The sequence below is a fragment of the Alternaria arborescens genome (assembly GCF_004154835.1).
Source record: "Alternaria arborescens strain FERA 675 chromosome Unknown contig_6, whole genome shotgun sequence".
Lineage (NCBI taxonomy): Eukaryota > Fungi > Ascomycota > Dothideomycetes > Pleosporales > Pleosporaceae > Alternaria > Alternaria arborescens.
This window is the reverse complement of record NW_021167861.1, coordinates 1,051,850-1,078,665: the sequence shown is the minus strand read 5'-3', so window position 1 is coordinate 1,078,665 and position 26,816 is coordinate 1,051,850. Positions and strand designations below refer to the sequence as shown.

At 52.2% G+C, this 26,816-nt stretch overlaps 9 protein-coding genes across 9 annotated transcripts; 1 reads left to right on the top strand and 8 right to left on the bottom strand.

Moving 5' to 3' along the window:
* Positions 1-331: 331 nt before the first annotated feature.
* On the bottom strand, positions 332-1,816 carry AA0111_g3615 (hypothetical protein; the record flags this gene model as incomplete). Its single annotated transcript, XM_028649521.1, has 3 exons — positions 332-1,264; positions 1,316-1,734; positions 1,789-1,816. 3 exons carry the CDS (start codon positions 1,814-1,816, stop codon positions 332-334), a joined length of 1,380 nt encoding a protein of 459 aa, XP_028508921.1.
* Positions 1,817-2,665: 849 nt separating this feature from the next.
* AA0111_g3614 (hypothetical protein) lies at positions 2,666-6,351 on the top strand (the record flags this gene model as incomplete). The annotated part of the gene is made up of 2 exons (XM_028649520.1): positions 2,666-4,581; positions 4,629-6,351. The coding sequence occupies 2 exons, from the start codon at positions 2,666-2,668 to the stop codon at positions 6,349-6,351; spliced, it is 3,639 nt and encodes a 1,212-aa protein (XP_028508819.1).
* A 978-nt stretch (positions 6,352-7,329) lies between these two features.
* AA0111_g3613 (Cytochrome P450 momooxygenase) lies at positions 7,330-10,423 on the bottom strand (the record flags this gene model as incomplete). The annotated part of the gene is made up of 6 exons (XM_028649519.1): positions 7,330-8,169; positions 8,236-8,342; positions 8,769-9,505; positions 9,561-9,767; positions 9,823-10,107; positions 10,170-10,423. The coding sequence occupies 6 exons, from the start codon at positions 10,421-10,423 to the stop codon at positions 7,330-7,332; spliced, it is 2,430 nt and encodes an 809-aa protein (XP_028508815.1).
* A 791-nt stretch (positions 10,424-11,214) lies between these two features.
* Positions 11,215-13,692, bottom strand: AA0111_g3612 (Disintegrin and metalloproteinase domain-containing protein B; the record flags this gene model as incomplete). Its single annotated transcript, XM_028649518.1, has 2 exons — positions 11,215-11,604; positions 11,659-13,692. The coding sequence occupies 2 exons, from the start codon at positions 13,690-13,692 to the stop codon at positions 11,215-11,217; spliced, it is 2,424 nt and encodes an 807-aa protein (XP_028508814.1).
* Positions 13,693-14,335: 643 nt separating this feature from the next.
* On the bottom strand, positions 14,336-16,768 carry AA0111_g3611 (Acetyl-coenzyme A synthetase; the record flags this gene model as incomplete). The annotated part of the gene is made up of 6 exons (XM_028649517.1): positions 14,336-14,398; positions 14,483-14,757; positions 14,811-14,940; positions 14,991-15,251; positions 15,300-16,494; positions 16,677-16,768. The coding sequence occupies 6 exons, from the start codon at positions 16,766-16,768 to the stop codon at positions 14,336-14,338; spliced, it is 2,016 nt and encodes a 671-aa protein (XP_028508816.1).
* Positions 16,769-18,451: 1,683 nt separating this feature from the next.
* AA0111_g3610 (hypothetical protein) lies at positions 18,452-20,021 on the bottom strand (the record flags this gene model as incomplete). The annotated part of the gene is made up of 2 exons (XM_028649516.1): positions 18,452-18,843; positions 18,902-20,021. 2 exons carry the CDS (start codon positions 20,019-20,021, stop codon positions 18,452-18,454), a joined length of 1,512 nt encoding a protein of 503 aa, XP_028508920.1.
* A 581-nt stretch (positions 20,022-20,602) lies between these two features.
* Positions 20,603-21,484, bottom strand: AA0111_g3609 (hypothetical protein; the record flags this gene model as incomplete). Its single annotated transcript, XM_028649514.1, has 1 exon — positions 20,603-21,484. One exon carries the CDS (start codon positions 21,482-21,484, stop codon positions 20,603-20,605), a length of 882 nt encoding a protein of 293 aa, XP_028508855.1.
* A 586-nt stretch (positions 21,485-22,070) lies between these two features.
* Positions 22,071-24,142, bottom strand: AA0111_g3608 (putative sterigmatocystin biosynthesis monooxygenase; the record flags this gene model as incomplete). The annotated part of the gene is made up of 4 exons (XM_028649513.1): positions 22,071-23,283; positions 23,341-23,677; positions 23,730-23,758; positions 23,886-24,142. The coding sequence occupies 4 exons, from the start codon at positions 24,140-24,142 to the stop codon at positions 22,071-22,073; spliced, it is 1,836 nt and encodes a 611-aa protein (XP_028509078.1).
* Positions 24,143-24,706: 564 nt separating this feature from the next.
* AA0111_g3607 (hypothetical protein) lies at positions 24,707-26,633 on the bottom strand (the record flags this gene model as incomplete). The annotated part of the gene is made up of 4 exons (XM_028649512.1): positions 24,707-24,733; positions 24,782-26,305; positions 26,352-26,524; positions 26,594-26,633. 4 exons carry the CDS (start codon positions 26,631-26,633, stop codon positions 24,707-24,709), a joined length of 1,764 nt encoding a protein of 587 aa, XP_028509079.1.
* Between the last annotated feature and the right edge of the window lie 183 nt (positions 26,634-26,816).

The window sequence follows — 26,816 nt, the reverse complement described above, 5'->3', positions numbered from 1 at the left end:
GACGTGGCAGAGCACACGTATCCATATTCCTGGTCCGGATCAATGCTGCGTAGCAACAGAAGAAGTTGTGGATATCCGGGTCCCTGGTGTCCACATGCCCGCGGCGGAGTGGAGTGGGACGTGGGACGTGGGAGTTGAAGGGAGATAAAGTGGGGAAAGCACATGTACCTGTCTTTTCGAACATCAAATTCTAATCTACTCCATCATGGCAAGAGCAAGACAGTACGAACAAGCACGAGCTGACCTTATCAGGCAACTGGAACAGACTTTTCAACGCAGACGTAGGTAGCGATTTGTCCCCCAAGTAGCACCCAGTACTCCAACTCTCAGATCAGCGGACTAGCTTCCACCCATTTCTCTGCGCATCCAACCTTCGAACATTCAGAAGGCATAACAGCGAAAGCGTCAACAACGCGCCAGTATAAACGATAAGTTTTAAAAAGTCTCTCCCCACCAAGTCTTCACCAGCGATCCTGGACACCAATCCACCGGCAATAGGTGTGCCAATAACGAAGCCGATCCCGCGTATGGTAATGGTCGCGCCGCTTTTGGGATAGTACATTTCGGCCCCAAACAGCATCTTCTGCGCAGAGTTCATGACTGTGTTGAAGACGCCGCTGCTCAGGCCATAGCAAACAGTCATACCAACGTATGGTCCCAGATCGCTGGTTATTGCGGATGACAAGAACAGCGCCCAGGTTGCAATGGCGTATACGGCGGTTGCAACTATGAGCATATTCAAATGACCAATCTTGTCTGAGAGCCAGCCGGTACATATTCTTCCCGGAATTCCAATCCCCGAGTTGATGGCCAAGAGATATGATCCGTGGGTGATGCTGGCCCCTATAGACTGGGCAAACTCAGATCCGAATGCCGTAGGGATGGCCAGCGTCAACGCCATGATCAAGTTCACGATTGCGAGAGAAGCAAAAAGAGGATCTCGGAAGACCTTCCAACTGACAATCTCCGTAGACCGCCTTTCGAATTTTCGCGGCGGAAGGGCGAGCGCACTTGAGATGGACAGGATTGCAAAGCTCAATATAGAGAGGAGCCCCAACGTCCACCGGATTCCAATGCACTCGAGTAATGCCGTTAATGCAAACACCCATACCATACCCCCTAGACCGCCACAAGTGAACATGGCACCCTGTGCAAGTCCGCTCCGTTGTGGGAAATACTCGGGTAAAATAGGCGCAAGAACGTAATTAAGGATGCCAGCTCCTATACCAACCAGGAATCCTTGGCAGGCGACAAGCGTTGCCAGCTGTATCATTGTAAGCAGTTGTGGCGCTGGGACTTGGAGAACTTTACTTACATTATGGCTTCCTGCAGCAGCCGCGAAGCCAATCGTGATGAAGGCAGTGCCTAGTCCACACAAATATTTGACGTGACCTCCCAACCTAGGTAGGTGTGGATAGTAAAACAGCCCAAAGGCGGCGACGAGCCCACCATTTCCTAATGAGCCAACGGCAGAGATCAACGGGCGTTGTGACAGCTCGCCATGAAGAAGGACACCCTCTAGGGCAGAGGCTTTCCGTCCGTAGTGTGCCTGAAAAACACCGAAAGACTGGTTGAGGCCTATTATCGTAAAAGCCATGAGGCATGTTGAAGCAAGTATCCTGCATTGCTGTGGCCGGGTTACAAGATCACCGTTATTCTCGGACTTGATTTCGGTGGATGAAATTGACATTCTGGTGTGCGACTTCTCGTCGACCGAGGACTTGGCTTGGCCAACTATCATCGATTTCAGTCCATGTTCATGAAAGCAGTGGATTTGGTAAAGCTTACTGGCTTGTTCGGAGTTGTGGACGCTCATCTTCTATTGCAGTAATAGGATTCTGAATGGTGGAGGGAGGGGCGAGGATGCGTATCATGTCACCGATTATGAGTTGTACGCTAAGCTTCTCTTTCCGTTGTTTTTGTTCATCGTCGATGTCCTATAGGCAGCAATGTGTAGATTAGGGTTCTGTTCAATGTTGAATTCTCCGTCTGCTATCGATCCATGGTACTGTCTGTCCACCTATGGCAAACTCGGCCTTTCCAAAATCTACCAGCTACAGCCTGTGTAGACAACTCCAAGCCTTGAGAGATTCGGTTGGCGAGCTGAGACGGAGTCAAGTCCTAGGTCAGATCATCCCAGGGTTCGTGAGGAGACCATATACACTGCATTGGATAGCCTGCAGTACTGACCCACATATTCCATGGTAGCAACCAAATTCTACAGAATGCTGAGTGACGCGCCAATGAGACGTCACAGCGCTGCTTGGTGCTGAATTTGAGGCTCATTGCCTCTTCCTAGATGTTGCTCTCCGTGCACATGTGAGTTGCATCGGCTACGTCATTGGCTGCTAATCTATGCGTGAAGGTGGTATACAGTGTAGCTACACCCAGGCAAGCTTAACGTAGTATCGATGTCTGTACGACGAGACTAGTATGGCAGTTGCCAGGCTCGTCTATTGCAATGGGTTGTGGTAGAGATAGACTCGCAGGGCGGGAATAGCCGGCGTGTGCTTGGCCGTGGACCCTTGTTTAGGGAATATGGAAGAAAGTTGACGATAGTTTATCGCCAACATGCCCAGCGCATCGTCCCAAGCCCACCACAGCCTACAACGACCCCTGTAGGCTCCCTCCCTCCCCAATTCCTGGGAGTGCTTTCGACGTCCGCATGTACGCGATTCGATGCGCACTGCGAGTGTCTACGAAACGACCTCCAGCGCGCTTTATCCGCGGTCGCCGCTACCCATCCACACCACGACCACGACCATTCCATACCACCCGCACCCTCGCACAAGCCTCGGATCCGCCGCCCGCTCCCAACAGCACGCCCGCCGACCAAGATGACGTCAACAAGACGGACCGAGACCAGGCGGCAGCAGGCGAGGAACCAGCAGACAGCGCAGTAGCGCCAGACGACCCCGAGCTTCTCGCCCAGAAACTCCAGCGCTCACGCGAATCCTCACGCAGGTACTCGGCTGCCTTGCGGCGCCAACAGCGGGGGAAGAAGACGCAAGGCCTGCCGCCTGTATACATACCAGACTGGTTCCTGAAGCAGAGGGTAATACGTCGCGAAGACCTGTCCAGAGATCCACAGATACCCAAACCGCCCACGGTTCTGTCTGTGGCAGTCACTCATGCCGAGTCCGGAGAGCACGCCGCGTGCACCATCCCCGCTCGACGCGACTCAGACGCTGCCCAGATCCTCTCGCGACTGGTGCGTGGCCTGTGGAGCAGGCGTCTGGACGACCACGAAAAGCTCAAGGTCGACAAGTATCTTGAAGAGAGGATTGCCCCAGCTGACCACACCGAAACCCACTTGTCGCAATTACGGAACGACGAGGCAGTTGCCAGCACCGAAGCAGGACGACCTGGTGAGGTGCCCATAGCCACAATCACAGAAGACAGTGCTTTCACAGAAGCTTGGTCTAAGCTAAGCAAGCTAAACAACGATACCGAGATGGATCCGCGCAAGAAGATTGAAGCAATGAGGAAACAGAGTGCCAAGTTAGGCATGGCTGCTAGGAAACGGGAGATCGCCAGGACCCGGCAGATGGGTAGCTCCAGACGTCTATCGTCCTTGGTCATCGCTGAGATTCGCGCCACTATCGCTGCTTCTCTTTGCTCGTTGCAGCCAGCAGCTAGCGACTCGTTCCCTGCTGCAAAGACGAACCTCATACTCCATTCGCCTACAGCCGAGCACGAGGCCTCGATAGATGAGTGCGTAACATCTACTGCTTTTGAAATGGGATCCGACGTCATCGTCCTGAGTGCTCAAGATCTCGCTCACTTAGCTGGCGATTACCTTGGTGAAGGAGCTGAACCATCATCACGTTCAGTTCGCTCGCTGGGCTACGAAACATACCGAATGAACTCGGAGCTGAGCAATCTCGTGAGGGACATAGAGGACTCTTTCCCCGAAGATGAGGCCGATTGGACGCAGTCTTCGTCTACAGATCAGTCTGATCCGACTTCAATGCGCCCTCGTGCTATGCCCCTTTCCATCATCGCTCTCACACCTGCCCTGCGCGCTATGACCCAGAACTTGAAGGGTTTTCGAATTCCAGAAGGTCAATTCGGGTCAACCACTGATACGTTGACCGACGAATCTGGGCGTAGCCAGAATCCTACAGACGTACAACTTGAGGATTTGAAATTAGCTACTCTCTTGGATGCGCTGATCGATTCGAGCGACGTGAAGCAAAGTCGTGGTATCGTTGGTGATGGCGGCTTTCCGCTTCACTCCTCTGATGAATCACAAATACCTGCCAAGACCCCAGCATTTTTTGACTACTCCCTAACCCAAGAAGGTGCTGAGCTTGAACTCAACTCTACCTTACCAGCTGCGGCAAGGTCGGATATCAACATGGCTGTCAAAATTGGCTCAGCGTCGAACACTCTCAATATCCCTGCCACTTCTAAAATTATCTATATCAAGGACTTTAAACAACTCAACGCTACGCACTATGGCGGCCGCATCATCCAGAAGCTGGAGGAGCTTGTCCGCAAGCGGCGTAATGCTGGAGAAAGTATCATGATTGTAGGAAGCACATGTTCACGCGATCTCACGTATGAACTATCACACAGGTAAGGGGTTCTTAAACCTTTGATATGGCCGAGCTAACAAGCCTTAGTGGGGTTCGCGCTCTCCAGACTGAAGGCGAGAGCACGTTCTTCAGGACCATTGTAATTGCATCTGAGTCTGGCGGCAGCAACACACCAAACTTTGATGAAGCCATTGCATCATTAGGGGGTGGCTCTGCGTCTTCTGCTGATGTCTCACCAGCAGAGAAGAGTAAACTCCGACGCATCAACCTGTACCACATCCAAGACATGCTTCGCTCATTAGATCCATCTGCGGCTGCCACGATATCGGACCTTGAGCAAAGTCCATCACGCTTCAGTGAATGGGCTCCCATATTCTCCGAGTCACACTTCAACCACGTACTGACATACGATGAGGTACACAGGGTAGCGTTGACAACTCTTGGCCTGCTCATCACGAGCCCAGCAAGTGTGGCTGAAGTCTCTGCAGATGCACCAGCGCAACTCAGCTGGGCACATGTTGCTCTTGCAATGGGCTTGCTAAAAGCGAGCGATACCGTCAAATACGCCTATTTTGATAAAACTTTACAGGCCCCGAAGCGCTCCAAGAATGCTTTCAGCAATCTAGATGGAGAGTTTCAAGCAGACCTAAGCAGAAAACGCCCCGATGAGAAAAGCATAAAACGTCAACAGAATCTACAGCGCATAGCTTCTACAGCCAACAAACATGAAAAGCGGTTAATGCCCGGTATTGCGGACCCGGATCAGATCAAAACGACATTCGATCAAGTTCACGTTCCTACGGAAACGGTCGATTCGATACGAACCATCACCTCTTTATCACTATTACGTCCCGAAGCCTTCAGCTATGGTATCCTGGCGACGGAGAAGATATCCGGTGCACTACTGTATGGGCCTCCAGGCACAGGAAAAACGCTTCTTGCCAAGGCTGTCGCGAAGGAGAGTGGCAGTACCGTGCTCGAAGTTTCTGGAAGCCAAATTATGGATAAGTATGTGGGCGAAGGCGAGAAGAACGTAGCAGCAATTTTCTCGTTAGCACGAAAACTGTCACCATGCATCGTATTTCTCGACGAAGCAGATGCCGTTTTTGCATCCCGAGACGCCATGCGGGAACGAACGTCACATCGCGACATACTCAACCAATTTTTGAAGGAATGGGACGGCCTCAATGACCTTTCCGTCTTCGTCATGGTAGCTACGAACCGACCTTTCGACCTGGATGATGCTGTTATTCGCCGATTACCAAGACGATTATTGGTCGATCTACCCACTCAGGCCGACCGGAAGGAGATTTTGCGCATACATCTCAAGGGCGAACAGCTGGACGACTCTGTTGATCTAGCAGATCTCGCCAAACGTACGCCTTTCTACAGTGGGAGTGATCTCAAAAACATTGCTGTATCTGCAGCTCTCGCTTGTGTCAAAGAAGAGAACGAACAAGCTGCTATTGCCGCAGCCAAGTCTACCGCAGAGCCTGAGCCTACATCAGAATCATCCACGACCTCCACAACCTCTACATCGCCCGAACAGCCTTCCTCGCCGCCGAAAGTGCCACATCTCGTGCGCGGTCAAAACTACACTTTCCCCGAAAAGCGTACCCTCCATCCACGACACTTTGACAAGGCGCTTCAGGAGATCAGTGCTAGTATTAGCGAAGACATGAGCAGTCTGAGCGCAATCAAAAAGTTTGACGAGCAGTACGGTGATCGCAAGGGTAACAAGCGGAGAAAGGACTTTGGCTTTGGTATGGTTGCTGAAAGAAACGAGAGCGCCGCGCGAGTGAGAATATAGGAATCACTAGCAAGAACACGGAACCGAGGAAGAGAAGCGACGGTGCATGTATATTTGTACGAGTAGACATTAGATATGAGTGATGAGTATATACCACAGTACTAGCTGCGATTACGTTATGGACATGTGCTTTTTGCAAGCTTCTACCATGACTGGACCATAGTTTCTAGTGGGCTCAACCAATTGAATGGTTATGCTACCCATGGTTCAAATCTTACGCCTTATACGCAGAATTTACACTTGAGAGAATTCTTTCAAAGCAACTCTCAGCATCTTGTTCTCTCTATCAACTACCATCCCAATTTCTAGCTTTCCAGATCACCAGAAAATCGAACAACCCGACTGTAACTCCGGTACAAATAGAGAACTATGAGCCCTATAGCATACACCATCAACAAATCCAACAAATCCCCTGCTTTCTTCTGCGACACCAAAGCACGAATTGGCCACTCTCGTTTTCGCATCCAACCAACGACCGCGAGTTTTTACACGCTATACTATTATCATGTCTACTTTCGGGCGTATAGCGTATGCCTCTAGTCACAACAACGTTTCGATTGGGTACTGCAACGCTTTAGCAGAATTGGGATATTCCTCATACGATACCAAAGTCAATACCAACTGCTTCCTGCGATATCGCGATCACCGAATAGTCGATCTGTTCCTCTCGAAATATCAACACGAACGACAAGCAAGTCAACCTGGATAGAAGGAGCATACTACAGGGGAACGTCTTGAACAAAAGACCAAAGGGGTTGCAGAAGATCCCTGGACTAAGACAAAGTAATTCACGGGAATATCTTTGGATCGGTGACTTGGAGACACTGCAATGGGTCAAATATGAAGAGTGGTTATCGAGCAAGGGAAGGCGCAGTGTGAGCATATGATGTTTGTCAGCGTAGTCAGACAATAGTCGTAGAAGAGTTCGATTACTACTAGTCTGTATATGGAGCCAGATATGTGAGCCGACTCTTCCTTCTATCGCAGCATCTCCTCGATCGTCTCTTCCAACGGCTTAGGTGTCCTCCCAGCCTCCTTGAGCAGGTTCTCCAATGTTGGATCGTCAATCTCACATTCTCCGTCTTTCAACGCATCATATGAGCTTGACCACCACTCCACACTGGGTCTTTCCATACCTTTACTGTTAACATAAAAGTCCTCATACTCTTTCTTGTCCACGATCTTGAGCTTGATCTCGTCACCTCTCACCCTGCTAACAATATCTGCGATATCCTTCAGCGACCAGCTCTTCTTCTGGGAGAGATAAAATGTCTTGCCCGCCCACTGCTCACTCGGCGCTGCGAGTATCTTCGCGGTACCGAATCCCATATCAGGAATGCTGGTCCAGCTAATTTTTCCATCACCCGCAACAACCACCTCTTTCCTTGTTTCTTCTTTCAGCCCAAAATAATACCCAAAATACAACGGCCAACTCTCATTATAGAGCCCCTCTCTGATGATAGTGACCTTGCACTTTCCCTCTTTCTCCAACCCGTGTAGATACTCCTCTGTCCGGATGTGCGCGCGCATGACACTCGCTTTCGAGGGGTTAGCAAAACCAAGGGATGTATAGTATATATGCTGTATGCCGACTTGGATAGCAGCGTCAATGGCAGCACGGTGGTGCGCCTCTCGTCCTTTCCAAAGCGGCGCATTGTTGTAGTCCATAGCTATGCGTGGAGTAGAAACGAGGAAGAGAGATGTGCAGCCATCGTAGGCGCGCGTCAAAGATTCTGGCTTATCGAAGTCGGCCTGGCGGAGGGTGATGGATTGGCTGCGCAGGGAGCTGAAGCGGTCCGAGTTGGGGTCACTAGACGTCTGTAGTGTTTGTTAGCTACATGAAACTCGCATTGAACACGATAAGATGGTAAAGGGAAAACGTACGCATACTACAAGCTCCTTGGGACCAATGAGCTTGTTATCCAGGATGGCGTTCAGCACAGCACCGCCCAGCTTGCCTGTTGCGCTGGTAAGAGCCAACACCATGATTACTGTATATGTGAGTCTCTGAATCAGACTTCAGCTTTTATCGAGAGGTTTGTTGCTGCTTTGTCAGAGACGCGTCGTGATTTCCAAAATGTTATTGCGATGACTTCATCGCAGATCAGGGTCCACGGCAGTTGCTGTGGGGCACATCGTTGGGTCGACCTCGGATTCGGCATTGCTGCGTCATGTAATAAAAGACTGCAGCCGTGGTCAATGGCATGATGGTAAGCCACGAGAACAAATCGCGCTACCTTTCCTAGCACTATGCTTGCAATCAGCCATCGAAGAATCGCATTGCTTGCTTTAATCAACTCAAACAATACTTGTGATAATGAGTCTAGTGCTACCTTTATTGAAATATGGACGAAGAATGCAGGGATGAACTATGGGACTTTAATCATGCTTGCGAACTTTTACCCGTACAATCATACCCTCCTGTCTGGCAAAAAAGGTGTTTCTTGTATGCCATTGCGTCTGTCCCGCATCGTAGAACTCGAAGTGATAGTTCCATACCAATTGCGGCGACAACTTATGCAATTCGATCAGTGCGATATTCTTCCCTATGCAGGTTCTCGTTCCACCTCCAAATGACATCATGTACTTGTCCATCTGGTTCGCGCGCACTGGATCCATCCAGCGGTCAGGATTGAAGATATCAGCATCTTGGCCGAAGACTCGCCTATCAAAATGCATGACTGCTGCGTTGATTCCAACAGTATAGCCTCCGGGTATGAATTGTCCGCAGAGCTCCATGCCCCCGCGTGGAACGGTTCGTGGTAGGGAGAGCTGTGCTCCGGGATGAATCCTGAGCGCCTCCTTGATACATGCACACAGATAAGGAAGCTGGCTTGCCTGCTTATAGGTCGGCGGCAGATCCATACGACCTTCTTGGAAAGCCTCGTCAATCTCTTTCTCGAGACGAGCATAGACGTTTGGGCTATGCATCAAATGATAGAAGAGCGATCGGAATGCGATAGCAGTTGTATCGCTGCCTGCAAAGAGTGCGCCGTAGGATTCCTGTTCGACGTCGCCCCACGTGAAGTCCATCTTTTCGCCATTCTTTTCATAGATGTCGAAAACCTGTTGGGCCATGTCCGTTCTATTCACTTCATGACGGGTTGCGTAAGCTTCTTTCATCAAGCGTGCGGAAGAGGAGCCTATGTTTTTTCTGGTGAAGATGTGTCAGTGTGCATAAGTGGAAGAAAAAGTACAGTACATCTTACACGCCATTCCTGATATCCTGGCCAGCAGCTGTAAGCATGGTACCCATACCAATCAGCGGCCTTAAGATTGGAGGTGCAACGCCCATCAAGCACACGAATGGTATCATCTTGTCTAGCGACTTGATCCAATCATTCTGGTCCTTTCCTTCATCTAGAAAGCCGAAGGCTCTGCCATAGAACAATTCGCCAATAATGTCAAAAGTATACCTGTTCCAGTCTTAGTCAAGATACTCTAACCGAGCGAACAGTAGGAATAAATTACCAATGCAACCATTCACCGAGATCACAAGGTTTTCCTGACTTAGCAAACTGTCCTAGCCGATCCACGAGGAGATTGCTACACGAGTCGACATATTCTTCAGACTTTGCAACATTCGTCATCGAGTAGATACTGCTGACGATTCTACGTCTCCGCCCGTGCTTTTTGTCATCCTTGCAGGAGAATATGTCACCATGAACACTGAATCCGGTCGTGTTGTACGGCTCGTAGAAACCCGACTTGTCCAACGCGTTGGAAAAACGGTAAATTCTTGCGAAGGCTTCGGGACTGCATGCGGATTAATTTCGCGTTCTGATAGAGGAACTGGATGAAGACATGTTACTACTCACTCAGAACACGACACCTCATTCGGTGCAATCCGTATCAAGGGCCCGTGTTTAGCATGCAGAGCCCTCTCATACTTCTCAACGTCTTCCGTCCAAATCTTGCGCAGATACCAGAGGCGCGAGATCCTGGCCAGAAAGGGTCCCGGGACCCTACTCAGAGGATGTAATGTAACTGTGTAAATGATCCAACCTAAGAGAATGATGATCGGCAGTGTCACAACAAACCAGGCATTTGGAAGGCCAAAATTCAACAACATCGTATTGTGATAAAGAAAGGGATAGAAGATACCTAGTGCTCGATAAATGATGGAGGATCGGTGTCAACATTAACAGGGACTTTATACTGTTCTGAAGTTTGAGTGAGCGTTAGTATACGGAGAAATTAGTTGATGACTACCTGATGTCGGCCCCCAGCAGCCGGTGCCTTGTACGATACCTAGCATGCTCCCTCATGATTCCCCCGACCTCCGATGCTTGTTCGGCTCGATTGTCCAGGCATCTTCTGATGTGTCCGTGATATCCGTAAAGACGAGGCTGTGGTTGTGCGGAGTCTTGTAGCAATATCGGCCGACACCGTCACCAAGCTTGGCCATGTACGATCACTGACGCATAACCCTCGTACAACACTAAATATCCCTAGGCTGGATTAAATGGACATGCCCCCTCTTTTTCGATGTACGACGCTCGATGTACAAATCATGACTGTCAAAGTAGGGAAGGACAAGAAAGTTTCGGTACAACCATGCCACCGACTGGCGTGGAATGCGCGAATCGAACATATACACAACAAGGGATATATTTCATCGCGTCTATATCGACACTTGTTCCTACATCTCACTCTTCTTCGATGCTATACAACAAGATTCCCCAAATGCAACGATAGGCTTCATGCCCACGAAGAAGAATCGCACAAAAGAGACAAAGAACGCCGATAACGATGCAAGTCTGAGCAAAAGCACTCTCAACCCCCAGTTTTGAACTTTCAACTGGAGTGTAAACGACCGTGGTATTGTTTTTCATAAACAAGTTCTAAGAAAGAAAAAAGCTTCTATGCATACCGCACACTACTTCTATGTACTGGTGGCGGCATTGGGACGTTCCCGTTTGGCGCATGCGGATTCGGCGCCCACGGCCCAGACGATCCTTGAGGTGGTGGTGGGCCTGGGGGAGGAGCAAAGCCATTATTATATTGGCCCATAGGCGGAGGACCCGTGGGCCCACCTCGATTGCGCCTGCTGCTGCCCTGGTAAGGCACCGGCGGATGAGCAGCAGCGTATTTCTTAAGTTTTGAGCGACGGCGGTAGGAACGCCAGCAGCAGCAGAAGATGCAGAGCAAGAGGGCGCCACCGACTCCCGCGGCGACGCCGATGACGATGGAAAGATGGCGATCGATCCAGGATGTGATCTCTCGACCGACGGAGCCGCCTTCGCAGACACCCTATAGAATATTAGTATATTAGACGAGGCAGAGAGGAATCTCGGTGAAACTCACGTTGCTACATTTACCCCCACCGGTACAGCTTGTGCCATCTAAGAAGTTCTGCTGGAGTCCATAACATCTTGCTCCAAATTCTGGGCTTGCGCAGCTGAGCATGCAATTGCTGTTATCGCAAGCGTATGTGTCGTTGCTCTGCGTGTAACTACCCATGATAGTTTTGCACTGCATATCTCTACTCGTGCACTGTCCGGAGGCACAGCTAAGGCCATTGCCGCAGCTTGAGCCATCATTCTTGGTCTTATCCTCGGGGCAGTATGGTGAATTGCCGGTACAGGTTTCCTCGGGATCGCACTCTCCGACAGAATTGCGACAGACAGTGTTGGCAGAAGCGAACTGGCAGTCGCGGCAGCAGTCTTCGTTAGAATCATCGCAGACAGCGTTGTTGATGAATCGGCAAGTCTCGGGATTGCAGCAATTGTTGCCCTCGCAGCCTGAGGTGCCGCCGCAATCGCACTGTTCATCGCCTTCAACGATACCGTTACCGCATCTTTGACCGGTGAGAAGCGTGACGTCGCGGTTGTTGGTGAGACACTGGGATTTGACACTGTTCCGTCCAAGCGCAGAGCAGATATTACCGATGGAGCAAGCGGAGAAGCGCGAGATACCGGGGGAAGTTGAAGGGTTCATAATGAAGCCACCATTAGCGTCGCAGGTGCTTTGGCTGAGGGGACAGCATTGCTGTGAGCTGACAATGTCGCTGTTTCCACATGTGTCGGACGTGCAGTCATGCACTGCGCCGTAAGTATGGCCTGTTTCGTGGGCAATGACTTGCCACTCAGTGCCAGTCTTGATGACAACGTTAGCACCAGCGACAGTCTCGCCAGAGTTGCCACTGTTGTCCTGAGAGCCTGTTGTACAAGCTTGTCCAAGCCAGGCTAGTCCGACGGCAGATCCGGTGTTGCAGGTAGATAGCAAAGTCCAGTGGGAGTAGGTATCTTGCTGTTGGCCTCTCCATTGGGAAAACTGATTCAAACGGTCTTGAATGGTAATTTGGCCGCTGCAGCCTTGGTTCCAGGGAGTTGCTTGCTGCTGCGATGTTGGGCATTCGGGTTCCGTGATGAGCACATTGGCCAGGCCAAGAGAGATGTTGAAAGTGCTCTCGAACAATTCGGAAGCCTGGTTCATAGCATCTATGATGTTTGTCTGGGTCCGGTTCTTGTCTCCATTGAAAGAATTGACATAGGTACAGTCAGCGGCGACACCCACCAGCGCGACCTTGCGGGTACCGGGGCATCCGGCAGTGCTGCCAATGGTGGTGGAAAGGTCAACACCGGCGCCGTTGCCTCCGGACTGGGTGTCGTCGTTGCTGCTCTGGCGCTTGAACATAGCTGAGATGAGGGATGGCGACATGGCGGAGGATTCGTCGCGGGCGCGCATGCTGGCATAGACCGGGTGGTCCTCCTGTGTGTTGAAGATGAGGTCGTCGGAGGGACATCCGATGTTGTCTCCTCGCTTCCTCAGCTCCGTGTGCTCGTCGAAGTTACCCATGTCCGAGTCGCGGAAGACGACCATGTACTCGCGGTCGCACAGGTCAACGTCCGGGTCCTCGGCCTGGCGCGTCGACTTGTAGCTCGACGCCGTCTTGACATGGTGGTGGTCGTGGTTGACGGTGAAGGTGCCCTCGAACAGCGGTTCCAGCCCGTCCTTGCGTATCCCTATCCGGGCCCAGCCGACATTGTCCCAGCGGTTCCCCCTCTTCAGCCATGCGGTGCCCTTGTAAACCTTGTGCTGCAGCCGCTCAATGGGCTCCTGCCGCGCTATCGAGCCGTCGGCGTTGAGGTGTGTGATTTGGCCGCCATCGACGAAAAGGTCGTGGTTGGGCTCGAGGCTGAGGCGGATGCGCTGCCCGGAGACGTCAAAGGCAAGGTCGAAGGTCGATACGGCAGTCACGCGGTGTGTCTGTGTGAGGATGTCGGCATTCTTGGCAAGCGCGATGCTTCGCAGCGGCGGGCGGGCGTGGGACGAGGCGGCTGTTATGGTGGCAAGGCCGATGGTGATGGCGGCCCTTAAGGTGCCGAAGATGCGCATTCTCGGGTGGCGGTGCCTCTCCGCTCAGGGAGAAGGTGTATTTGGGGTGGAAAGCGAAAACTAGGACAACGCAACGAGAGACATGGGTAGGCAAAAGTACGTGTATACAGAAGAAACGCTAGCAGAGGCAAAAGGCTATACGGCGTGTCAACGATGGCGAGCGACAATAGAGAGTCGTAATCGTCTGCACAGCCCCTGCCAGCCACCATCTTGGCGCCCGGCTCGCGGAAGAGGAGGGGGGTCTGGGCGCGACACGAATGAAACTATCAGATCTCTCCCCTGCACCGTCTCCGCCGTGCATTTGCTCCTCGTATCTGTATACGCCGTTGCGCCGTCATTCGCGCGTTTGTCCACACGTTGCTCCACGCAGGCACAAACCGACGCACAAAATGGCGAGTGAACGTAGAACCTATCGTCTGGATATTCGCACTAAACATAGATGGGCGTACAGCGGCCGCCCAAACAAACACAGCATGGTCGTGCCTCAGCGCGCATACTGAATGCGTCTCACTATAGAACCGCCATTGCTCGGCACTTGTCATCCTCCAAGAACCACTGAAGCCGTCCGCCCCCGCCAGACTAGAGGAGCTTCGCCTGCTTGCTTACCATAGCAACCACTTCAATCCGAGCCAAGCAGAGCCGTTTATTTCTTCTTGGACTGGTGCACAATGTCGATGATCTTATCAACAACCGACGGATCCGAAAGCTGTCGGGGCAGTCAGCCAACTCCATCCCACAGAGTACGCGTAATCTTCATCGCCAACGGAAAATCTAAACAAATTTCACTTACTGTCGTGATATCCCCCAACTGGTCCTCTTCGCCTGCCAAGATCTTCCGCATGATACGGCGCATGATCTTGCCGGACCGTGTCTTTGGCAGATCTGGAACCACAAAAATCGCCTTTGGTGCCGCAAACGGTCCAATCGACTTGCGCACTTGCATTACCAAGTCCTTCTTTACCTGGTCACTTGACTCTGTGCCGTCTTTCAGCGCTACAAAAGCGTTGACAGCTTGGCCCGTCAGTTCGTCATTGATCCCCACCACTGCAGCCTCAGCCACTTGGTCTACGCAGCAGTCAGCAATTTGCATATCGGACTTTAGGGAGATAACAACGTACGGTGCTCAATAAGCGCGGCTTCAATCTCAGCAGTAGACAGCCTGTGGCCCGACACGTTGACGACGTCGTCGACACGGCCCCGGATCCAGTAGTAGCCCTCGTGGTCACGTCCGGCGCCGTCTCCAGTGAACTGCACATGTCAGACCTATACATTTCAATCATCAACTTCCTCAAACTTACGTAGTAGCCCTGGTATACATTCAGGTATGTGTCCATGTATCGCTTGTGTGCTCCCCAGACCGTGCGGGCCATGCTGGGCCACGGCTGCTTAAAGGCCAGTACACCCTCAACGTCATTTCCGTGAATCTCGTCGCCAGATACCGGGTCGATGATCGCAGGTTCAATGCCAAAGAATGGCAGGGACGCGGATCCGGGCTTCGTGGGTGTGATACCACCCATAGGCGAGATGACATGCGAGCCAGTCTCGGTTTGCCAGTACGTCTATCTCAGTCAGCAACACATCCACGAGGGTATTCGACCACGACTTACATCTACAACATGTGCCTCCTCCTTTCCGACAGTCTCAAAGTACCACTTCCAGACCTCAGCAGCAATTGGCTCACCGACGGATCCAAGAATCCTGAGGTTCTTCATCTGGTGCTTGACGTGCTCGTTGCCAGCACGCTTGAGCAGCCGCAGCGCAGTGGGAGCGACGTAGAACTGGCTGACGTTGTACTTGTCGACGATGTCCCAGTAGCGCGAGAAGTTGGGGTAGGCAGGCGTGCCTTCGAAGACAACGGTAGCGACACCGAGCAACAGCGGTGCATATACGACGTAGGTGTGACCTGTGATCCAACCTACGTCACCGCCGCAGAAGAAGACGTCGTTGTCGTGGATGTCGAAGACGTACTTTCCGGTTGCCGCTGCTCCAAGGAGGTAGCCTCCGGTTGTGTGCATTACACCCTTAGGCTTGCCGGTTGAACCAGAAGTGTAAAGCAAGAACAGAGGATCTTCCGAGTTCATCGGCTCCGGCGCAATGTAGTTGGGGTATTTCTCCACCTCCTCGTGCCACCACCAGTCGCGGCCCTTGGTCCAGGGCACCTCAGCGCCAGTGCGCTTGTAGACCAGACAGTGACTGATGCCAGGACATTGCTTGAGAGCATCGTCGACAATCTTCTTTGTGCTGATGGTCTTGCCACCACGCTTGCCCTCGTCGGTAGTAATGACGACCTTGCACTCGGCATCGATGATGCGGTCACGTAGCGAATCAGATGAGAAACCTGCAAAGACGACTGAGTGAACGGCGCCGATACGCGTGCAAGCTAAGAAGGAGATGACTGCCTCGGGAATCATGGGCAGGTAAAGAGCGACAGTATCGCCCTTTCTTACGCCCATCTCCTTGAGTGTGTAGGCCAGCTTCGAGACCTGGCGGAGAAGCTCTCCGTATGTGATGATGCGGCCATCGCCAGCGTCGTCGGCCTCGTAGATGATGGCAGGCCTGTTGGGGTCCTTGAAGGCATGGCGGTCGACACAGTTGTAGCTGGCATTTAGTCTGCCCTCCAAAAACCACGCGACATCGCCATGTTCGAATGAACCCGATTGTACGGTTTGGAAGTCGCGTTCCCATGTGAGCAATTCACGCGCTAGTCGGCCCCAGAAGGCTTTTGGGTCGGTGATGGACTCCTTGTACAGCTTCTGGTACTCTTCAAGGTTCTCAAGATGCGGTTTCGAGTGCGGGTGCTTGCTGTAGTGCACGCGTTAGCTGGGTGCCTCGTCTGGAGTGCGATCGCGATGGATGCTTCGGCCAAAAGCTCGGCGGCGCGGGGTCACCCCGCCCATTCGCGCGAGCTCTGGAGCTTGGATGACGCCGCAGCTGTCATTGTCTTGGTACATGATGTAATAACCAAATAAACAGTAGAAACTCACTCGTAAAACGCCTTGGGAACGTGGAAAGTGTCCACCTCGTGGGCTTCGGCCACGACGGGCGCACTGGGCGGCTTGACGTCTCCTTCGGACATGTTGCTTCTGTGGATGTGGACTAGCCGTCTGGCGGGGCAAAGGAGCTCGGCTTCGGCGCGCTGGAATTTCGCGACGAGGACAGTCTAGGAGCTTTGCCAACGTAGAAACGTAGTTTGGCAAGACGCGGGACAGAGGCCGACGGACGTCTAGAATAGATATATGTCTCAATTCCGGGTAAAGGGGTCGGCGGTACGCTTGGTTGCCGCAGGGGCCAAATTGAAGCTGCTCGCTGAAGATTCGGGGAACAACTTGTCAGTCCAAGTGGAGCTTCGTGTTTGTATTAGAGAGCCAGGGTCGAGGCGAGGCGGTTGGCGTGAAGCGGGAAGGGAAGGGTTTGTAATGCAAAATAGCTAGATGGGCGAACGGCACTCTTATGAGCAGCTGCTTTGGCAGGCCGATGGCTACGTTGCCCTACCCCTCGCGTGCCTTCGCTGCGGGGGCTGGAATATGACGCTCATCCCAATGCTGGCCTCTGTCTGGGCCCACACTCCTTCCGTGGGCGGCACCATGATCCAATACGGATAGCATCTTGTGATGCTCTCCGTTTCTCCGGATCACTAGCAGAGCACGCCAGTCAGAGGGTACTGTTGTGCCGATCTGGCCGTCAATTTGTTAGACTGTCGATAATTGGCAATGTCCAAAATGCCCTGTATCACTTTTTGTAAATGAGTGCAGCAACGTGTTGGTTGATCAGTGCGGGCACGTCTTCGCCATCACCATATGTGTACGACCCTGAGGAAGGCAACCGGCCCGCAACTTCGCGACCGAACGTTAGCCTTCGGGCAGGCGCAATTGATCAAATTCCAACTAGCGCGTTGGGTCTATAGCGCGACTTGCAACAGTGTCATCAATATCGAAGAGCTCTCAGCAAGCTACCTAGGTACAGCTCGGCCCCAAAGATGCCGAACGCTCCTACGAAGCGCTTGGTATGACACCACACAAGCCGCAAACACCTGGTATGACTGGACTGTCAAGACTACAGTTTGTACACATCTGGAAAATGTTAGAGTTGATCGCACGGTTTTCTCTCCAGCGGATGGCCTGACCACGCGACGCCTGCAAGCATCAGCTTTCGGGCGTGGGGAAGAGGGCCCATCCGAGGCCCCGGCAATTGTTACCGCTGGGCTGGTCGCCATATCTGTTCACGCTTGCTTTACACTGTACTAGCTGTCCCTTGTAGTGGAACTCCTTGGACATGGCATGCTGGATAACCACCCGAGTTAGCTGTGCGGGTGCAGAACGTGTGCGGTTCGCGCTAAGCTTTCATCGTCTTCGTGAGTAATATGCAACACCTCGGTTAGGACATCACGTAGACGCGCTCTGGGATGTGCTCCTGAGCGCATACTTGTACCGTTCTTCGGTTCTTCATGGTAGGTTGCCGTAGCGTGAGATATGCGATCAACACCGCAATCGCAATGAGCCCACCCATACACAACTTGGCATCCATACGTCCGTCGTCATAGCGACCGGCATACCGTATGGGTCTATGCCATGCGCATTGGCAGTTTCTGGGCACACCGTAGTATGAAGTAGCCAATAGTGATTGACGGAGATATGTTAGCTGGGTGGAGCCCCACAGGACAGCGTAAGGCATTTCAATTGCGATCGATGATTCGCGTTTCGCGTCTGATAAGACTACTTAGAGGACTCAATCGCAAAAATGAGATCACATCTCATTCGGTCTACATAGCAACGATGGCGCCTTCCACCAGCTGAAATATTGAATCATCGCCGTCACCCTCTTGACGTTTCCGCTTCAACAAACTCGGGTTGATGACGATACCTCTCTCACCAACTCCCTCCCACTCAAAGTCATAGGTGTCCAACTGCCCAAAGAGCCATATCCTCATCGTCAGCGTGTCTGTAATGATGCGCGCAAGATCTTCATCTTTGTCTTGGTCGCTGGACGTAGGGTTGGCCCACGGGAAGAAAGTAAGAGAGAAGTGTTCCGCCGCTTCACGAACGTTCGATTGAGCCGTCCAAGATCTGCGACGATTTGGCATGCCAGTGATGTTGCTGTAGAGATAGACAGATATGCGGCGATGCAGCGAGGTAGCTGCTACGAGATCCGGATCTATCTGTGGTGTTAGTTGCAATCCTTCTCAAGTGAAAGACGCATGTAAGGAGCTTACCAGAGACAACATTCATATGATTCTCAGCATGCGCTGTGTAAAGCTCTTTGGGAAACAGTGTCCCTTCAACGTCGTCTTTCTGCCTCGGCTCCGTTATACCCAGTACATATGTTACGAGGGCATGCTTCAGCGCCGCTGTTGAGCTTGTACATTCTTGCAGAAGTTCTGCCATGTCCACCTCCTTGGCTCCAAACTCGGCAATCCCAGGTTCCATACTTGGGGTAATGATGGCATTGACGTCTCGGTAATACTTTTCTACATGCTCATGCATCAAGGCGAACAAATGAGAGACTTCGTTCCACACCTCTTCGTTGTCTGCCGCAGGTGGTAAGAAAGCAGTGATATCTCGAGACGCACTTGCTGGTATAAAAACAGTGGCAGGGATTGGAGAAGGTGGGTGAGCAGCCAGCGGCGCTGGCAGAGGTATTTGCGAAACCTGTACGTAGGGACTATGTCGCCCTACTAGACTGCTGGCACTCTTGGATTGCATCATAGCTAGATCGGGCGCAGAGTCGCCATAGCTTGGATAATCCTTCCTGTTGACGTTGGAACTTTTGTGCTTGTTTCTTTGCTTAAACAGGAAGAATGCAGCGATAAACGCCAGGATTGCGCCGAGGATGAAGGTTCCCATAGCGACACCGGTCACTTCTCCGGCGCTGAGTCTGTTGGTGTTGTGGCCATTCTCCGCGGCTTCCACAGTTCCAACAGTTGCTGGACCTGGATCTGGCGCCATCGACGTTGATGTACTGAGTGTGGCACTTGAGCTCGGTGGTACTGTAACATTGATCGTTGTCTTCATATTCATGGCAGATCCCGTGTTGTCTGTTATCGTAGTCGCGATGCTAGTAAGATCAGGTTGAGAAAGGTTGGGATCGACGGATTGTGTGTTGCTAGGCTCGAGGACGCCATTGACAGGAGTTGACAATGGACCTTGGATTTCGTCTACTCCTTGGGGATCTAGCTGTGATTCTTGCGGCGTCCATGTCGACGAAATACCATTGACTTCCCCTTGTGAGGTGGGTGTAGGAAACGCGAGACATCCATCGTCTTCCCGACATGTCGGTGTCATCTGCCTTCCAAATCCAGGAACTCTTGGATCCAGGAACGAGTGGAGCACCATCTTCACAGGAATCCAAGCCCGACAACCAAGGCTTGACTGAAACCACGAGAAGGTAGAAAAGAAGGGAAAATAGCAGAAATCTACAAATCTCGTTCAGCCCCGAGGCCACCATACAATAAGGCGATTCCCAGGGCTCACCCATCAGGCTTCCAGCTCAGCCGCACTGTGCATCCTACAAGCTCCGCCTCACGCACTGCAGCAGCGACAACAACAACGAGCGAAGCACCGATCCTTTCAACAAGCACACACACCTTTGTTGCTTACTGTCGCATTAGTCCCACGTGTAATTTGCGAACGTTTTGCCGCAAGTGCAACGCTGTTGGGATGGCATAGTATGAAGGCAAGTAAGCACCAGTGTAAAGGCAAAGAAACGGCGATCATGTTACGCTAGGGCGAGATTTGGGGGCCATGTCTGGACGCAATGTGGAGAACGATGCGTAGCCTTGTCTGCACAGCCTCCATAAGGGTTGCTCTTGCAAAGGGTTTTTATATTACTGGTCTCACGTGTTGTCCTTTACGGGAAAGCGACAGAGGGAAACGGTTCTGGAAAGGATGCATTCTTGATCTAAACCATATATGTTCTAGCGCTTCTCAGTGCCACTTAACTCATGCCGCTCTGGCGAACTTCCCATAAGCTCCCCCATCGCTACAGGCAGCTTGTCAGGCCCAGACCCACCAAGTTCGTGTACAGAATCTGGGCTCGCAAGCTCTGCAGTGCTGTATGAACCCTTATGTGCTAGCAATTCTATCCTTTGGTTCTGAGCTGAGACTTCCGCAGCACTCGCATCAGGGGCATGCCGCACTCTTTGTTTTCGTTTCCGGACAACCACAAAGGCGACGAGCGAGCCTACTAGCATCACCGTAACAGCCACGATACCAGCCACTATACCGCCTTTCGCGCCGGCAGAAAGACCGTTGGACTTGGAAGGAGCCGCGTTCGTGATAGAGGAAGCGGAAGGCGTCGAGGTCACAGAAGTCGTCGAGCTTGCAGCTGGCGATGTAGATGTCGTTTCGTTCTGTATTCCACCATTCTTGAGAAAGCAACCCCACAATCCTAACGTTAAACAGTCATCAGACAGCTCGTTCAAGAGGTCAGGCCCCAACATGGCGGCATCAACCACGTAGCCAGGATACACCGCCGTGTCAGCGTCGAACGTAGCGTTCATGAGCCAGCAGTTTTTGTTGACGTCGCCGAAAGGTCTGAAATCGTATCCGTAACATAGCGGCTCTTTCTTGACGCAGCGAGTCATGCAATCGTACCAAGTCTGTTCGTCCGTCGGATCCAGGAAGTCGACTACGGCGCCTATATCTTTGCCGCAGAGGTTTTGAAATGGAACCACCAAGCCAGCATCATTGTAGGTGCTACTATTGCCTGTGCATCCGACTTCGTCTTGCGCGGAGGTACGCGTGACGACTGTCAAAAGACACGTGAGCCACAAATGTAGGAATATGACAGACAGCATGATGATATATTGTCTTTAGTTGGCAAAGTGATTCAAGATGAGATGAAAGATGCAAAAAGGCTGAAGTAGCACAGGAGCTCAGCAAGCTATAGGTGATCCTAGGCGTCTTGATCATTGCTGCAAAGGTCTATGATACGAGGGGTCGGCCCCCCAACAGACGCACCGAAATGCCACAGATGATCCATCCGAGGTCGGGACTCTGATCCTACCCAATGATACATGCTTTCTGTATCTTCGCTCCAGCCACGCAGACTTGGCAAAGCCCCAGGCGTTCTCAGCCTTGTGTGCTTTTCGAGCTATGTTCAAGATCTATTCCATATACGAAGAGATGAAAAGTAAAATTAGGTTGACGGACGGGAAGAAACAATACTTTGCAGTCCGCAGCATCATCTTAGTCTCAATATTGCGTGAGCTCGGGGCATGTAGATAAGGTTGGGACCAAGTAATTGGCTAGCCTTGTCATAGCACATAAGATGTACGCTAAGATGTTTCCAGAGCTTATGTGCGTTGTGCTGTTGTGCTAATTGGGAATCGAAAGACGTTAACGATAACTATGTAACTCATACTATCCTTGCTCCTGCTCTTATCAATATGAAAACGGTCTTACATTATAAACGCTCTTCTTCTCCGGCAGTGGCGCAAGAGGCTTGTCCACAAATTCTGGGTACAGATACCAAGCAAGATCCCTTTCTTCCATTTGAGCGATACTCCATCCATTACCCAGCCAAGCCATCCTGTTCGCTTTCTTACCCACACCATGTAGGTCGTTGCTAACGTCTTGGCCCTCTAGTTCGTCTAGGTAGACGTAGTCGAAATCTTCCCAGCGCGGACTCCGCATTGCTTCAACGCAGTGTAGTGTGCTACCGGGCCAAAGTCCGACGACCTCCCCGGTACCTTTGTTCTTGTACCAACTTCTGCACTCATCGGCGAAGACTGTGCCTTGGAAGTATGCATCAACATACTCTATGAAGTCCTTTTCGCGCGCCTCTTTGACTGTCATGGCTGCAATGTTGTCCTTTTGAATCTTGCGGATTGCTTTGATGATGTAGTCGCCTACTGTTTCGATCATGGTAGTTAGACTACCGGAGCCGATGGCAGCGTTGGGGCCAAGCACCGTGAACATATTAGGAAAGCCGGCAAAAGAGTGCGAGAGATAGTTGACAGCGCGCTTGTCCCACTTCTCCGTAAGAGATAGCCCCTTGCTGCCGGTCAATGGAAACGGAGGTGGGGCAGATGCTTTGAAGCCTGTCGCACACACAAGAGCGTCAATCTCATGCGTCTTACCGTCAGCAGTGTGAATCGCAGATTCGGATATGCGCGTTATAGGTGATGTAACAAAGTCTACATTGGGCTGCGTCAGTGCTTCTAGGTAGCCCGGGCCTGGCGTCAAACGGCGACATCCTGGTGAGAATGACGGTAAGAGGGCTTCGAAGATTTCCGGCTTGCTCTTTAGTCTTTCTTTCATGTGCTTGTGGAACATATCCTTTGCGCCGAGTTGCAGTTCAGTTCCCTTCATCGTGACAGCGTGGATACCATTTCCATCCTCTTCGACTGAAAGCCTGAACTTGTAGTAGTACTCGGGGTCATTCGCAAAACGATCGCGGAGCTCTTGGGGAATTGCTGAGCCATTGAAACCGTATTTGTCGAATAAGTCATGGCCGAAAGGAGGTGATATCCACGTCTTGCTACGCACAAAGGTGCTGATGTGTGTACCTGGTAGACGCTGTAGCGAAGGGACGATCTGGATCGAAGAAGAGCCGGAGCCAATAACACCAACTCGTTTGTTTTCGAAGTCGTACCTATAAACCAATTCAGTCAATCTGCTACTCAAGACGCACTGTGGGAATGCGCAATACCTCTGGTTCCAGACTGCAGAATGCATGACTTCGCCCTTGAATGTTTTCAGGCCGTCTATCTCAGGCCAGGAAGGTGTATTCAGATTACCTCTCCCTGAGATAACAACATCCGCCTGATCTTCCAGCACTTCTCCTGTGGCAAGATTCTTTACTGTGATGTTCCACTTCGCAGTTTTGTCATCCCAGTGGCATGCCTCAATCTGGTGACGCAACTTGATGAATCTGTCCGCGGAAAATTTCTGCGCGACATCTTGGAGGTACGACTGGATTTCCGCTGCCGGGGCGTAAAGCGACGACCAGTTTGGGTTCGGCTGGAACGAATACTGGTAAGAGTGTGCTAGGGGTAGTCAGCAGCGTACGCATTGGTAAATGTGGGACCTGATGCTTACAAGGGACGTCGCAAGCGCAACCAAGGTATCTGCAATCAGGTCAGTAAGCACTGTGCAAAATGGAGACAACCAAAGACCAAGCGATGTATCTACAACAGGATCACCCGAAACCAATACTGACATCGCTGATATAGTTGTGAGATGGGTGTTTCTTACCTGTTTTCGTACCAAGTCCCCCCAACGCCAGCGTTCTTTTCATAGATTACCAGGTCAATATTTCTCAGTCTTTCTGGTATACGGATCCCACAGTAGATACCAGAATAGCCGGCCCCAATGACGACAACTTTCAAACGTCGAAGATTCTCTACCGGCGCATCATTGAGCTTGAAAGACGAGTCTGCAGCAACACCATTCGCACCGCCGTTGGTGTGGATGCCGGGCGTGTCGATAGGAAGATTAGGAATAGCCGACATGGTCAATAGGAAAGAGAGAGTTGCACAGCAAGATCTGTCGCACGACACCTATCCAATGCTTAAGGTTTATTTAGAGGCTACACTCTCCGACGTGGGTAGTATACAGTAGGACAGAGAAAGGATTAGAAGACATCGGTCACATAAGGGCGACAGCGAACCGTCATAGTTACGGACGCCGCTGAATATGCCCCTCGCCCATCGTCAAGGTTGGCCGTAAGGTGCAATTGCCGAAGCAATGGGCCCATCGCTAGCGAGACGTCAAGATGTGGACCAGGCTAAAGGCCGGGTTCAACACACGGTAGACGACTTGACTGAAAGATTTAGCCTATCAGGGCGCGAAGGTCTCCGCATCTGACGGAGGCGCCACCCCGGACTCCACATGCGTCCCGCCTCGCGCTCTTTGCGATCTTGCATGCGCGGAATGCCCCCGCAATCGCCTGCGCAATCGACCCGACATGTTTTTCCTTCTTCCTGCACGATGCCGCTGCGACCCTGTGAGGGTCCACAATGTTTTGCGACGCGCTGCACAACGAAGTGATTCCGTTCGAAGGACGACCCCTGGCACTACCTTGGAACCGTGATGATGGCAATCTGTGTCGAGGTCAGTAGATGAGTGTTTCTTGAGCTGGGTGGTCATACCTGATTTCCGAGTGCAATGGATAGCCTGGAGCTGTCTGGCTCCCAACCAAGACTGAACTCTCCGTCTATACCAGGATTCCATTTGTCGCTTGGAGTTTCACTGGCTCGCCACGAGGCTATTGGGACATCTCTTTTTTCTATATCCCATATGGTGACAGCATCAGGTCCCGCAGCCGCTAAGAGCGAACCGTCTGGGGAAAATGCAGTTTTGAAGGCTTGTGTGCCATCTGTGGTAGGCAGATATTTGACGCATTTGAATGGTTCGTCGGCATTCCAGATGCGCGTCGCACCAGACATGGAGCTTGTTGCAAGCAAGACGGATGGCAGAGCGGAGCCGTTGGTGAGATGGTTGTTCTTTGCTTTGACGCGGAAGCCAAGATCGGTAGGGTATTCGTCGGGATATTCATGGGTCTGGAGTTGCAGCGAATCGTTGGGGTGGAGAATGCCCAGATAATACTTCCTATCCTCGATGCCCAAGACAGCGATGATGCCAGATGCAGCGTCATATTTTACCGTCTCCCATGTTACTGAGGTCTCGAGAGTTTGCTGGATTGTCAAGGATTCATTGACCTCGTAGATCTTGAAGAGCTTGATACCGCAAACGACAAAAGCTGAGTCGCTTATCCAGTGCGCGTCGAAGATGGCTGTGTCGGTGAACTCTGTCCAGGCTGGGATGGAGTCGCTGTCGTTTTTCCACACCTTGATGGAGCCCTTTTCGCCGTCTGTCGAAATAGATAGCAGCAAATTCCGGACCGGATTCCAGCGAAGCGTGTTGATGAGGCCGGCGGTAGAAGAGACGACCTGGGAGGCCTGACCGCCTTCGGTAAGCTTGATGAGCTTGTCCATCATCATCTTTTCCCCCACTTCATTGGATCTCTGCTCTCGCACAGAGACGGTAAGTTCGTTGTCCGAGTGCCAGCACAGCGCCGTGACGTTGAAGTTGTCGACGGGCAGAGGTATGTCGAAATGTTGGGTAGGGGGTTCATGGCCGAGCTCCTTGCTCACGACGTGAAGCTGGAGGAGGGATTTGCCAGCCGCGAGCAGTACGGGAGACTCTATTGGCCCCCACAGGGTATGCTCGATTACTCGTGCGGGATCCGAGGGCGGAGGAATGGAGACAGTGGTGGAATTCAGATCAGCAATGGCAATGGCTTCGGTCTGGATCTCAGCGTCCTGGCCTATGCTAAGCGTGGATATGGGGATGTCAGCAAGCGAGGGCGACTCTGCTTCCGAGACCATGGGCTCCGACTCGGCCCTCGTGCTGTTTGTGACATGTGCGGCGCCGTTGTGCTCGATGTCCATGGCATCGCCGTTGACCTGGGGCTCGGGGCGCGGCTCGACGCCGTTGGTGGGCTTCGTCTTCTTGCGCTTGAGCGTCTTCTTTGGTGGGGGTTCCTGGACGGCGCCGTTGGCTTCGGCGGCGAGTTGGTGGGCGGGTATGCCCTTGTCGAGGGTCAAGAGGTTGCCATTGCGCGCCGAATATGGTCGTCCGTGGTCGGTGCCGAACCTGTATCGCGGCTCCGTCTGCGGCCGTCAGTACTGCTCTCTGCAGCGCATGTATGCGACGTACATTGCAAGCCTCGGCCTGTAGCTGGTCGAAGCACATGCCATCCTGCACGAGCCTGATGAGTGTGTGCGGTTCGATGTTCTTCGCAAAGGGAAGCGTGTCGGGGTCGCGGATCCAGCATCGCGAGAGTTGCAAGGCTGCGTTACCGAAGCCGGCCTCCTGAAGGTATCGCCATACTGCACACACAAGTCAGAAGGGCCAGGCCAATCGAGTCGTCGAATGGGAGGGGGGGGGGGAAAGGGTACCGAGATAGTTCATCGCGTTGCTGCTCAGAGTCTCCGCCATGGCGCATCCTGTACGCGCTGCATGCGCCCGTGGAGAGAAGAGGGTGTATACGCTGGGATTCGGGGCGTCTTGGTTGCGCGATCCGTGGCCGTCGTGGTCTCGAAGCTTGTCGGAGAATCGAAGGCTACCTGCCCTGCGAACTGCAACTACTCAGCGCTCGAGCACCGTGCACTGTGCACTCGA